General features: G+C 41.2%; 1 protein-coding gene across 4 annotated transcripts in view; it reads right to left on the bottom strand.

Moving 5' to 3' along the window:
- Positions 1-12,507, bottom strand: part of arhgap10 (Rho GTPase activating protein 10) — a 40,817-nt gene that overhangs the window by 2,390 nt on the left and 25,920 nt on the right. For 2 of the 4 annotated variants that reach the window (XM_047342540.1, XM_035172765.2), the window contains exons 19-22: positions 10,942-11,083; positions 8,724-8,880; positions 3,250-3,336; positions 1,828-1,919 (exon numbers count right to left, since the gene is read on the bottom strand). In XM_047342540.1, coding sequence (XP_047198496.1) covers positions 1,828-1,919; positions 3,250-3,336; positions 8,724-8,880; positions 10,942-11,083 — 478 coding nt within the window. Of the gene's footprint in view, positions 1-1,827; positions 1,920-3,249; positions 3,337-8,723; positions 8,887-10,941; positions 11,084-12,507 lie in introns of all 4 variants that reach the window. The other 2 variants (XM_035172748.2, XM_035172757.2) reach the window with 1 other exon arrangement.

Here is a 12,507-nt window from a genome sequence, read left to right as displayed (position 1 = left end):
TAATCATCAGCCAATCTAAGCTTTTCACAGACATACCTGCATTTATGTTTGGCGATAAAAACTTTAAATTTGCAGAATAAACAATACAGAAAATATGTGCATATATTATTTAAATATTACATTTCACCCCCCTTAATTCAAATACTATATATATATATATATATATATATATATATATATATATATATATATATATATATATATATATATATATATATATATATATATATTTGGTTGTATTGGTGTTTTCTTGTTATTTATAGTAAATGATAATGAAGTTTAAACTATGAAATTTCAAGCGTTAATAACATGTTTTTATCAGAAATATTTGACTCCCTATTATCGATACCAGTCCCCAAAAATCCCCATCACTCGGATTCTAGCAACTCTTTCAATCGGGTCTGTGAACACACAATAAATAAGTGAGCCAGAGTTCCTCTCTTAATGTTAAAGGTGAGAAAACATCAACATATATTGAATTCCTCCTTTTTTCCTACCACACATACAGTGCCCTGCATAAAGTATTCAGACCTCTTGACATTTTGCACATTTGCGATGGACAGAACTCAGACTAAAAAATATCTCTAATACATTTAGAGATAACTGGATCATGTAGCAAAATATGCAAAGTGTCAAGAGTCTCCGAGATACTGTAAATGTTTAGTTATTGAGAATCACATCACGTAACATGTTGTAACATGTCAATCACGATATTTGGAATGTGATCACGTGCTGAAAGACAAACAGTATTTAAGCAGAACTCTACTGAACCCAGGTAACTGGAGATTCAAGCTGGGATCCAGAAGAAACACATCGGTGTGCGATGATAATGCTTCTAATAAACAGAACGCTTCAGCTCCAAATGAAATACCAGAATGAGAAAATGGGCTCTAGAACATGATTAAATTTTGTTTATGAAAATGTGACACTTAATTCATTTAGAGTTCATCTTTATGAGGTGGAAATCAAGCTTCTATTAAATTCACTCAAATTGAAAAGGCATTTATCCTGACATGAACTCATGCAACACATAAGTTGTGATAGATTCAATGCACAGGCATCAAAACAGGAAATAATGTACATATACTGATGTTTTTATTGATTTTTAAATTCTGCTTTTCTCCTTATTTTTCTGCATGTTTATTAATGATCCAAATAATTTTTTTCTGTAACGTCCAGGGCATGAATGCGTGTCCCTGTTAAATAAATAAATAAATAAAACACTAAAATGTGATTAAGTTAATGCATCAGTCATCCAATCTAATTAATCTATCTATCTATCTATCTATCTATCTATCTATCTATCTATCTATCTATCTATCTATCTATATATATATATATTGATGACAGCTTTCAGATCACAACTTTAAATGATATTATCTGTGATAGGAGTTGGAAGGTGAAAGAGATGTGATCTCACTTTCGAAGTAGAAAATAACTTTTTAAGTTCTTATATGTTGCTTAACCATAATAAGCAATAAACTGCAATCACTGCAGGATATTATCAAAAATGTCACGACATATCCCCGTGTAAAGACTACAGAATATCTATAGTGTCCGTGTCTCACAAAAGAGGATTTTGACAAAAAATAGGAACTACAAAATCCTCATTTCCTCTGAGAGCGATTAAAGCTTAGTCAAGCCTCTTCCCAGACACATGGAAGAGCAAATCTGTGTCTCCTGCCTCCCTCCCTCCCTCCCTCCCTCCCTCTCCTCGTCTCATCTCTCTGTTCGATTGAAGATCAGATTGGGTGTTCGGTTTTCCTCCAAATCCAATATGCCAAGGCTGGTTCTGAGTGAGCGACTGGTGTAGGCGATAACACTTACCGGCGTTGAATATTGCGCCGACCTGGAAGGAGAGCTCAGAGTCGTGCTCAGCCTCACATGGGTACACAGCCTTGGCTTTCCTGCTGGTGACACTGAAAAATGAAGGCAATCAGTGAGCTGGCTGAGCTTTGAGGAGGATTACTGCATAGTTCAATCTGGACCCAGGGCCTGCTTGTTCATTCACTCACTAGCCTGAAACAGCAGAAATGGGCCAGGCTGGAAAATAAGCAGCAGTACTGAGAGAGGAGCCGGGCCACTACACACTCTGGTCTTGCTCTATCTCCAGTCTAGACAGACGGGCGAGCGAGTCAAAAGACACCCACACACACCTGTGTGCGTGCACCAACACAATGAGATGCAACGCTGTTTGTAGCGGGTTTTGTGCAGCACAAAAAGGCAGGGACACATCGGGTTTGCATAGCAGACAACCATCTATGGTGAGATAATTAAAATGTGGTGTGGGGGGGGGATTGTGAAGTAGGTCTGCACACAAACAGACGTAGAAAAGAAATCTCCCTCAACTGCGCTTCAGCTTGTAAATTCACATTTGTGAGCTAAGAGGCTGCATTTTAAATCAGTTTGATGTGAAAGAGTGGCATCAAAGGAACCGCGTCTAGCGCTCTGCAAAGGTTAGTAAAAAGCCGTATTTATGCCACTCCATTCCAGAAAACATAAAAAACTGCTCCCACAGAAAAGGTTGTTTTGCCCACCGTTGCAAACGGTTATCTCGAATGCCAGCAACATTACCATGTAGAAATTGTGCCTTCAACACATGATGCCCTGATAAATATTTCATATTCTTTCTGCCGAGCAGCAACAATGTAGGATGAGAGGAGAAAGAAGACATACAAACTGGGGAAAAAAAGTTTGTGGTCACAAGAGTTGTCAATACTACAATGTTCAGCCGAGTTCTTGAATTTGGAATTTTTGGAAGAATGCACTCTTGTGGAACTGCATTCGGGGGGGAAATGGGGGTTTGTATTTATATGAAAATAACATTAATGGATTGCCAATAGAATGACCAGGCTGCTTGCAATTACTTTGGCAACATCTGAAAGCGATGGAAATGAATTCATCATTTTATTGTGAAAGGAGCAGAGCAATAGCTCAGTGTAATGGACAGATCGTCTCCACAATTACATCCAGTTCACCCACTTATTTGTGTGTATCTGGTGTTTGAGGTCTGCTTCTCCTGCCGAAGCCAAAAGTTATGCGGCAGGTGAATACACAGAACTAAAAAAGTGAGGGGAAACTATTGTAGATGTTAGACAAAGGGGAATGTGTGGGATTCTGTTGAGCAAACATGCAAGATAACATGTAACTAATGGAGGAAGGGAATGAAAATGGAGAGCGGAATAGTCTCAGAAACAAACAGAGAAACAGTCAAAATAAGGGAGAACAAAGACGGGGACACTGTCTTACTTGTCATCTGGCTTTTCTTTGTCCGAGGTGGCAGAAGACTGATTCTCTCCAGATGTTCCAGGTGTGGAAAACAAAGCTCCTATGGCTCTGCAGATCGCAAAAAACAAAAAAATACAAAGTCACAATAGATTCTGTGTGGGTTTCTATTCCTCTAAAGCATGTATACAGCACACTCTGGTAGGAAATGCCACAGTAATCAGCAGATCTCCCTCAGTTTAAGTGTTAACGTTAAGGTATTTTCCCCTCAACTGACTGTGCTTTTAGAAAAATTTAAAAATAACTGTAACAACTACACAGAGCAACAGGTGAGCTAAAGAGAACAACCTGTTGTTATGGATACGAGGTGAGAGAAATGTTTGTGTCTTCCAGTCCAGTGTTTCACAAGAGCAAGAAGTCAAACTAAACGGTGTTAATATTTAAATGCGGCAACAAAGTTAAGACAAATACATCACACACCACATTTGAGTCACCTTGAAAAATCACACATTTTACATCTTTTTTTTCATTCTGCAACACAGCCGCTACATAGTTATTTTTATTGTACAGAAGTCTACAGCCGGCACACATGGGAATTCAAAGAGAAACAGGTTTTCATAAATTAAATCATCCCTTCTACCCCATCTGCCAAAAAGCCTCTCGAAGAGAAGTGACTCTCAATCACTGCCCACATGGAGCTTGAGAGGTATATTTTAAAGAGCAGCTTTGATTTATTTCTCCGAAGGTCGGATATTTCAACTGATGCAAAGAAACTTATCTGCCCCCTTTTCTGAGTTATGAACTTGTGCTGCAGCTCGGTTTCAGGTGCAGCCATCTTGCAACGCGCTGTTTTTGTAAATCGATGACGCTGGTTACGTGGATGTTGTTATTATTTCTCTTTGTGCGGTACACGAGAAACGCTTATCCAATTGGATGACAGGATGAGCAATGTGGAAAAAGAAACTAAGACAAATTTTGAATTTAAATCTGCTTTCAGAGTCAACGATAGTTTGCTGAAAAGGGTTTGGTGAGAGCGCAAAGATCTGAGTCAGCTGCTCCACACCTTTTCCAGAACTTTTCCTGCCAGCCCCCTCATAAAATTTTGGAAAAATGAGAAAAGAATACATATATCTCAGAACTCGGAAAGAAAACAAGATTCCAGAGCTTTTGGTGATTTGGTGAAAATGAATCCCACTGATACTTTCAATTGTGGAGGAAGGTCGTTTGAAATTGAATACTTAAAAAAACCACAGCGACAAAAGAATTGACTTTCCTCATCATCATGATGATGTAACAATAAACCAGCGTCCAGAATTGAAATAAATAGAACATAAGAAATCTACTCCCAATCATGTGATATCAACTCAATACCTAACACAATTGATTACATACGGGAGATTTGGTACCAACGTGTTTAAACAGGGCTCTGCACCATCGCTGACAAAACTCCAACACTGAGGGAATATCGCTGGGGGAAAAAAAAAAAAGGTGTTCATGTTCCAAAGAGTAGAATCGATGCCAAGGACCATTGAGGCTGTTCTGCCAGATTTCACTGGCCCACTTCATGTGGATTTTTCTTTTAATTTGTCAACCATACATGTAGATTCAGAGCTTCCACAGTAATGTATATAACTGCTCTATGGATAAAGTCAAACAAAAACTCTTCCACCACAAGCTCTATATCTGTTAACACTTAACAGTCAGAGCTGTGCTTTACACTTGCTGTTGTCAGGGCCAACACGTCTATGGTCGACCTACAGCATGGAGGTAGGGGTCCTGGTAAAGGCAGAGTGGAGCAGAGGAGAACAAGAGTCTTAGCCAGGCATCCCTCTGTGTTCCATGCCTGCCCCAAGGCCAGTGCTAATACAGCACATAATGAGCAAATTGCTCCTAGCTGCCGCTCCCATAGAGACGTTAATAAAGGCAATTAGAGGGAGCAGCTGGGGAGGGGCTGGAGGTTGAGAGGATGTTGTGAATAGTGGTTACTGGTGAAGGAGAGAGAGAGAGAGGGAGAGCGACATTGCCTTAAGGGAGAACATGGTGGGATCTTATGTGGACATAGGTGGAGGTGAGCACACAGCACTGCGCTCATGTTTTAATTCTCCCTCTCTGCATTGGTTCTTCCCTCGGTTTCTTCCCCTGCCTCCCTCTTAGAGCGCTTGTCCATCCCCAGCAGTGGCTGTTCCGTTCAGGCCTGGCCTGACTGTGGGTGATTTATAGCTCTGCAGCAGTGTGGGGCCACTGTGGTGCTCAGCTGCTCCACATCAGCATGGGGGGACAGTGCGCTGCAGTGCAGCAAATCCACTCATTAACCTGGGCCCAGGCACAAACACTGTCTGCCTGGGTCTCAGCCAGGAGGAAGGGGAGCAGAGGAGCACCAACACTTCACCCACCTGCAGGTGAACCCACTTACACACAAATCCCCTAAATAAGATGACAAAACAAAAAATGCACACACACCCACACATCCACACACACACACCCACACTTCAGAAAAGTTAACACAGTCATCCAACTGCTTTCAGTTGGAAGAGGATTACACAGATCATTTAAGATTTTCAAGACAAACAGTTTTAAATAAATCAAAAAAAGAGAGAAAATCAGTGAATGCCACACGGCTGCCCTAGAAACTTGTTAAATGTACCAGAGGTAAATGGATTCATCCCAGAATTGCTCTCACAATTACAGCTAAGCCAAACCGAGGGAAATCGTTTGCCATTTCTCTCCAACAAAAATAGCATCAAGCTTTGAATTGCTCATCCGTTGTTTTCACCCATCATCGGCCCAGCTAAGCTTCTTCTGTAAATATGATTAAATACAGTAAATGGGGACTCGAGTGAAAATGCATTGTATGTGAGGCCTGAATTAAGATCCCACTCCAGATGTTGGTTAAATTTATAACAAGTTCTTAAGAATATTAAGTTTGGAGCTGTTAGAATTTTTCATAGGCATAAACATGTTTGTAATACACTTGAGAAATGATATATTATTGTATAAAAACTATCAAACATCCAATTTTAAAGTGAATGCTATTGGAGGTCTTTTGGTTTATTATTTTAATGACGAGATTTATCGCATATTATCACACACTGCCAAGTTAGTAGCAGGGAGAAATACATCAACAGAAGCGGACTGCTGTTTCTCATTATTGCAGGAATTTCACCCTGCAGCATCCAGGCCTTGTTGATCCTGGCGTGGAGCTCACAAAGGGATGAGCAGGACTATCAACTGTCTTTCTACTAGAGGAAGAAGGGCTGCAGTGGGATTTAACAGTGTTTCTAGTAGGAGGTGGGATCAAACCTACAGCCAAGCTGCCCGCTTAGCCACCGCCAGTTTGGGTGGGCAGGAAATAAGATCTGATCCACCATTTTATGATTCACAGCTGTCTGCCAGAGAGAGACATTGAGGGCTGGAGTTCGGGGCTGGGGAGAGGAAGGAAAAGAGGCCAAAATAACAATGTAACCTCACTGGGCAGGACATGGGGCAACAGCGCCACTGGGAGAAGCTGTGACTGAATTTACGGAGAGGAGGAGTAATGAGGCGAGACATCAAGGATGAGGTAGATGATAAATCATGCCACAGTCCACATAGTGTTATTACATGACATAGTGACTCAGGATGCATTTGTGTACGACCAGGCAGATTCTGCTGCAGCTATGCTGCAAAAAGACTGAAATATGCTGTTTTCCAGGTGCACTTCTGAGCTCACCATAGTGCAGATAACATATTTCTGAGAGTAGCTGGAAATAATCTGGCCAACGCCACTCCCACTGCTCTTTTTGGCCAGGATTGGACCCACATCCCTGGGTCACAGGCCGGAGAGGTGCTGTGCTAACAGGTCTCCACCATCTCACATGCTAAGATTTATGAGTGAACAAAGCCAGGGCGACACCCTGTGACATATGGCACAAGTCTTCATAAAGGGACAGGGGCTGCAGCTATAAGGGTAAACAAGACGAATATCTCCCCAACGTCAATACGATTTACACGGCCAATGCGCAGCCACCTGTCTCCCAAACAAATAAGAGCGGAGATTTACGACCTCCTCCTGGTTACTCCTTCCGTCCTCCGACATGATGCCACATATGTGGGAAAACAGAAAAAGAGTTGGTTACATAACTATCATAGAGCTGTGTCTGTCTTATCCTGCAACTCAGGAAAAAAAAAAGCTTGGTACCAACAAGCCTACACACAAAGGCAGGCAACGCACCCACAGAGGTCAGTGTGAGAGAATCACATTGTCCTTCGTCAAGTTGTGAGGTAGATTTGCTTTTATTTTACAGCTCCTTTCAGCTGATGGAGAAGGAGAAGGGGACAGTGAATGAAAAAAGAAAAGTATATTTCAAGGTGAATGTGCAGACATGACATAGCAGAGTCTAACATCTGCAGCATAACACAATAATTCATCTCTCACATCAGCATTCAAGACAAGTCATGGGTTGGAAACAACAAAAAGGACCAAGGACTTAGCAGATAAAGTGAGGACAGAAAAGAGAAGCCAGGGAGAAGTACAGCAAAGCATCCAACTCTCAAATCATGTTCCATCTTTTATTATTTCAAAGACAGAGAAAGAAGTAAAACCAGTAGATGACATTTGAACACAGGCTGTCACCAAAAAATCCATTCACTATAAAACCCAATTAACACTATAAGTAAGAATTCTGAATCTGATTTTCTATGTATTCATCCACAAAGTTGAAAAACAGATTTTGGTTCGTTAACTTTTTACTGGAGTGGAAAACACAGAACTGAGCTGCAACTAGAGTGTAACTGCTCCCTATGATGCTATACAGGGGTACAAACTAGAATTACTGCCTCCACCAACCTATTTACATACATGTCTATCCAGACCCATAAAATATGTGAGTGAAAGAATAAGCATATGAATTGTTGAGTTATGGCCAAAAACGGAGATAATGTAAATGTTGTGAGGTCACAGTGACCTTGACCATTGAACTCTGACCACTAAAGTCAAACCTCAAGTCCAAGTGAAAGTCTGAACCAAATACGACAGAAACGTCCTCAAGCATTCTAGAGATATTGCATTCACGAGGAAAAAAAATCGTATTTTATGAGGTCACAGTGATTTTGACCTTTGACAACCCAATTCTAATAATATCATTCTCAAGTCTAAATTAATGTTTGTCCCAGATGTAATGACATTTAATTCGGCGTTTCGGATAAATCATGTTCACAATATGTGAGGTGTGAGCACTGATCAGTTCATTTTTAAGTCCGTGTGAACGTTTCTGCCAAACGCTGAAATGAGTGGGTCAGACGGACAGATGGACAGCTATGGCTGTCTCTGGTGCGGAAAACAAAATTAATCGTATTTGGATGCGTTTCTGTGGAGGAAGAAACGTGACTCAAAATGTGTGAGCCCCCGTTTACAGCCTCCTTGTAGTGTGCTGCTTCGAATCTCACAACACAACCAATGCTTTTCATTTCGAGTGGTGCAGTCATACACATTTGGGAGTGACGCATAGTGAAGAACTCACCTGGAGTGGCTGCCTGGGCTAAAGCCGGTCTTAGGCGGGGGATGGTCACTCCGCTCTGTAGGCGTCTCTGAGGCCGACGCTGACGATGACTGGGACGACACTGACTCATTGCTGCCCATTGAAGTCTCATCTGTAGCTAGGTTAGAACTGTCTCCGACTGCAACTGACAAAAAGAAACACGTTAGTTTATTTTCTATTTCATTCTACTGTTAAGGATTCAGCCTATTCCAACTCACTGATGATGGCCTGCTTGGTAAAACAGCCAAATAATTTATCAATATATAAGACGATGCTGCATCAACAAGGGACTTTATAAATCAACTGGCTGTCAAAACAGGAGAGATTCACAACCAAGTTTTTATTGTTCATAATAATACACTCCTGCACTCAGTCAGGGACCTGAGAGGCACAAAGTCTTTTATTTCAATTTTACTGACAAATACAGATCCTGCTTTTAGGAGAAAAGCAAGGAAGTGTTGCTGTGTAAAAAAAGGTTTGTTTGGACCCGTTCTTCTCTCTTGTCAAACAAAAACCAAAGCACTGAAACCAGAAAATTGGTAATCTGATCTGTGTACATTATATTAAACAGTTTTTACCTTGAAAGGAATGACGCTCATTAATAACATCAACATGGGTGTTATAATTGGTTAGAGCTCAGGTGTCAAGGGGTCATTTGTTCCAACCTTACAAATATAACAGGAGAGTGGTAGAGATGTCAATCAAGCACATCTGTGCACACCCACACAGGGTCATTGTTTAGCTGTTCACTGCAACCCTGCTGTGTTTTAGCAATATAATAATATATAATATCGTTAAGTAAAAATGCTCTAAAACTGACTGAGCTTGACGTGTTTAGCACCAATCATATGATACACGCGGGAAACAACTGAGAGGATGAGTTGGTGGAGACCAAAAACGGAGCTAAAAGAGGATGACTGTCGGACTTCACCCAGTGGCTAGAAACACTACTCCAAATAAATAATAATAATGTTGCTGTGTAAGCACTGAATCTGTATACGTCTAACTGAAATTGGCCACATGAACACAAAGATTAAGATTAGGTCAAATTTGTGTTCAGGATCAAATATACAAGTCAAATTATATCATCTCTTGGAAGATTGTAAGAGGTAAATTAATATAATTTGCCTCCTACACTCGACATGTTGCTGACACAAATTCTCTGATTAATGCACTTTCCTACGCACGGTATACTGTTAGATACTGTCACGTCTGCAGGGGTATTAGACACATGTAGTGTCACACAAGAGTCGCATTTTCACATAAATACGCTCCTCACTCCTCCAATGCGTCATCCTCAATTTTGCATTTACCCTGTGAACGCTGAGACAACTTACTTTAAATCCATTATAGGGCCATGTAAAAGACACAAAGGTTAAAAAAGGATTACGCCTTTCATCCCTGATATTAAAATACTCCACGGTAAAAGCTGGCGCAAGGGAGGCAAAGAGAGGCAATCTGGTAAGCAGATTTAGACTCCTTTGGTATTGTGGAGGGGATGGGATTTGACTGGCTGCAGATCAGAACTTGCTGGAGCCAGATTTATTTAGGTCAAAAGGTCACATGATCAACTTGCCTAATGCGCAGGACTTCTAAGTATTTGAAAAGAAGCAAATAAAAGTCATCAGAGTATTATTTTACATCAAAGTAGTTTTCAGTGCCTCAGTGTGTGTTATTGCTGGAAAAATGTGTCTGAAAAAGGGTAATGACTTCTTGTTATGGCATTAAACTTTAAACCACTGTGTGGGATTTGAAAATATGACAATGGCGCCCACAATGGTTGTATGACAAAAGCCACAATAGTAGACATATCAAGTTATTGAGTCTCAAACAACTTGATGAGCAGTTGCGTCTAATATATAACAATGGACATAAGTGTATATACTTTTTACCTTTTTCAAGTAAGTAACCTATTTGGCTCCCATAGCTCCTTTACTAAATCTTTAAAACAACTAAACCTAACTGATACCTGTCAGGGTCGGTCATTAAATGAATAAATATGGGAGTGAGATAATTCCTGTGAAACTTAAGTACGTTACATTTAAAAGGGAAGAAAAGTCTAATTTCTAAAGCTCCAAAAGTTAATTTGTAAGGTGCTTATAAACATTTTATTTCTGAATGATCACATATTTTAAAGTATTTTCCTTCAATACACTCAGAGGATTGAAAATATACAGATGTACGCTTGTACGTCTCTTACCATTCTGAATGTCTAGGGCTTGTGGATTGTAGACAGCCAGGGGCCGATTCTGTCGACTCTGTTTCTTGGACAGCCTTGTGGGAGCGGAGAATGCTGGGGCATCAGGTGAAAGAGGGCATGACTCGGGTGCATCTGCAAAGATCTGAATACAGGGTGAGTGAGTAAGTCTCCACCAGGAATAAATGCACAAACTCCAAGACTGTTGAGCAGCAGCAGCAGCAGCAGAAGCAGCATGTCCTCAACTGACCTCACTCTAGCGAACGGGTTTTGAAACTCAGAGGCTTTATGTAGCGGCAGATGAATGGAAAAGGGCCATTTGCAGCCACAGCGTGTGCTCCTCGGAAAAGCCGAGCAGCTCATTGATTGGACCTTAAAAACTGCATGTGAGAAGATTTTGTTTGTGCCAAAATAAACAAGAGCAGCTCCACATGTAACGCAATCACATCCCATCCAGAAATGTGGGTCTAAGTTAAGGTGACACCTCTCCTTAGAAATTGACCTACTCTCTAAAAGAGTGGAGAGTAAAATAAACAGAGCTTGGGCTGGAGGAGGGCTGGCCAACTGGCGCAGCCTGTTTACACTGGGCCGTGTTTACATATAAACTTCAGATGTGGAGTTAAAAGAGAATAGGGCTACAGAGGAGAGGAAGTCTCAGCAGAGACTCCGAAAGGATCACAGAGAAGAAGAGGAGGGAGGTAGGGAAGGGAGGAGAGAGAGAGAGAGAGAGAGAGAGAGAGAGAGAGAGAGAGAGAGAGAGAGAGAGAGAGAGAGAGAGAAAGTGGTAGAGTAAGTGAGACAGAGTGTGAACAGGAGAGGCAGACAGAGGAGGGGGGCATGAGAGAGAAAGTTTTTAGGAGAAAGGGAGATAGAGAAGTGAGAAATCTGATATGGCTGAGAGTTTCTGCTCCCTCTCTCTCGCTCGCTCGCTGTCTCTCTCTCGCCTCTCTCTGCAGATGGAGGTGAATGTAAAACAGAGTCTACTGTTGGTATCTGGGGGTATCAACAGTCTGGAATGGGACTCAGCTGTGAGGAAAGTTAATGCCTGTCTGTCTGCTCAACTTTTCCCCTCTAACACGCTGTACTTTCCAAAACGCTCTTGCTGCATTCTAACACTACATCCTTTATCACCTGGACGGTGTTGGATACCTCTGGGTAGTCTCCGACACTAGAAGCATACACTGTGCTGCTGCTGCTGCTGTTGTTTTAGCACATTTGTATACCCTGTAGGCTTTCACTCCTGCCTCTGTATTCTCTCACACCCCATTTCAGATTTGCGAGCATGGGTGGGGATATTATTCAAAACACACATCATCTTCCATTAATGAAGCTGGAGGAAGGAAAAAATTTAAAAAATCCCTAAAAGCTCCCAGTTTCATCTGATTCTACGCAGAGTGCAGCGCTGCGCCAAACAGATTAGGAAACTAATCTCAAACCTTTTTTCGCTTTTGACACGGAGAATTATCCCCCTTTGAGGACTGATACCGATTAATGACATTCTGGGGAGATTACATGATCTCGTGAACTACAGGTTATGAAACAACTCATACGCAAACTGAATATATTGAG

The sequence above is a fragment of the Hippoglossus stenolepis genome, chromosome 2 (assembly GCF_022539355.2).
Source record: "Hippoglossus stenolepis isolate QCI-W04-F060 chromosome 2, HSTE1.2, whole genome shotgun sequence".
Lineage (NCBI taxonomy): Eukaryota > Metazoa > Chordata > Actinopteri > Pleuronectiformes > Pleuronectidae > Hippoglossus > Hippoglossus stenolepis.
Note: the sequence above shows the minus strand (reverse complement) of the source record. Positions and strands in the feature narration are given on the sequence as shown.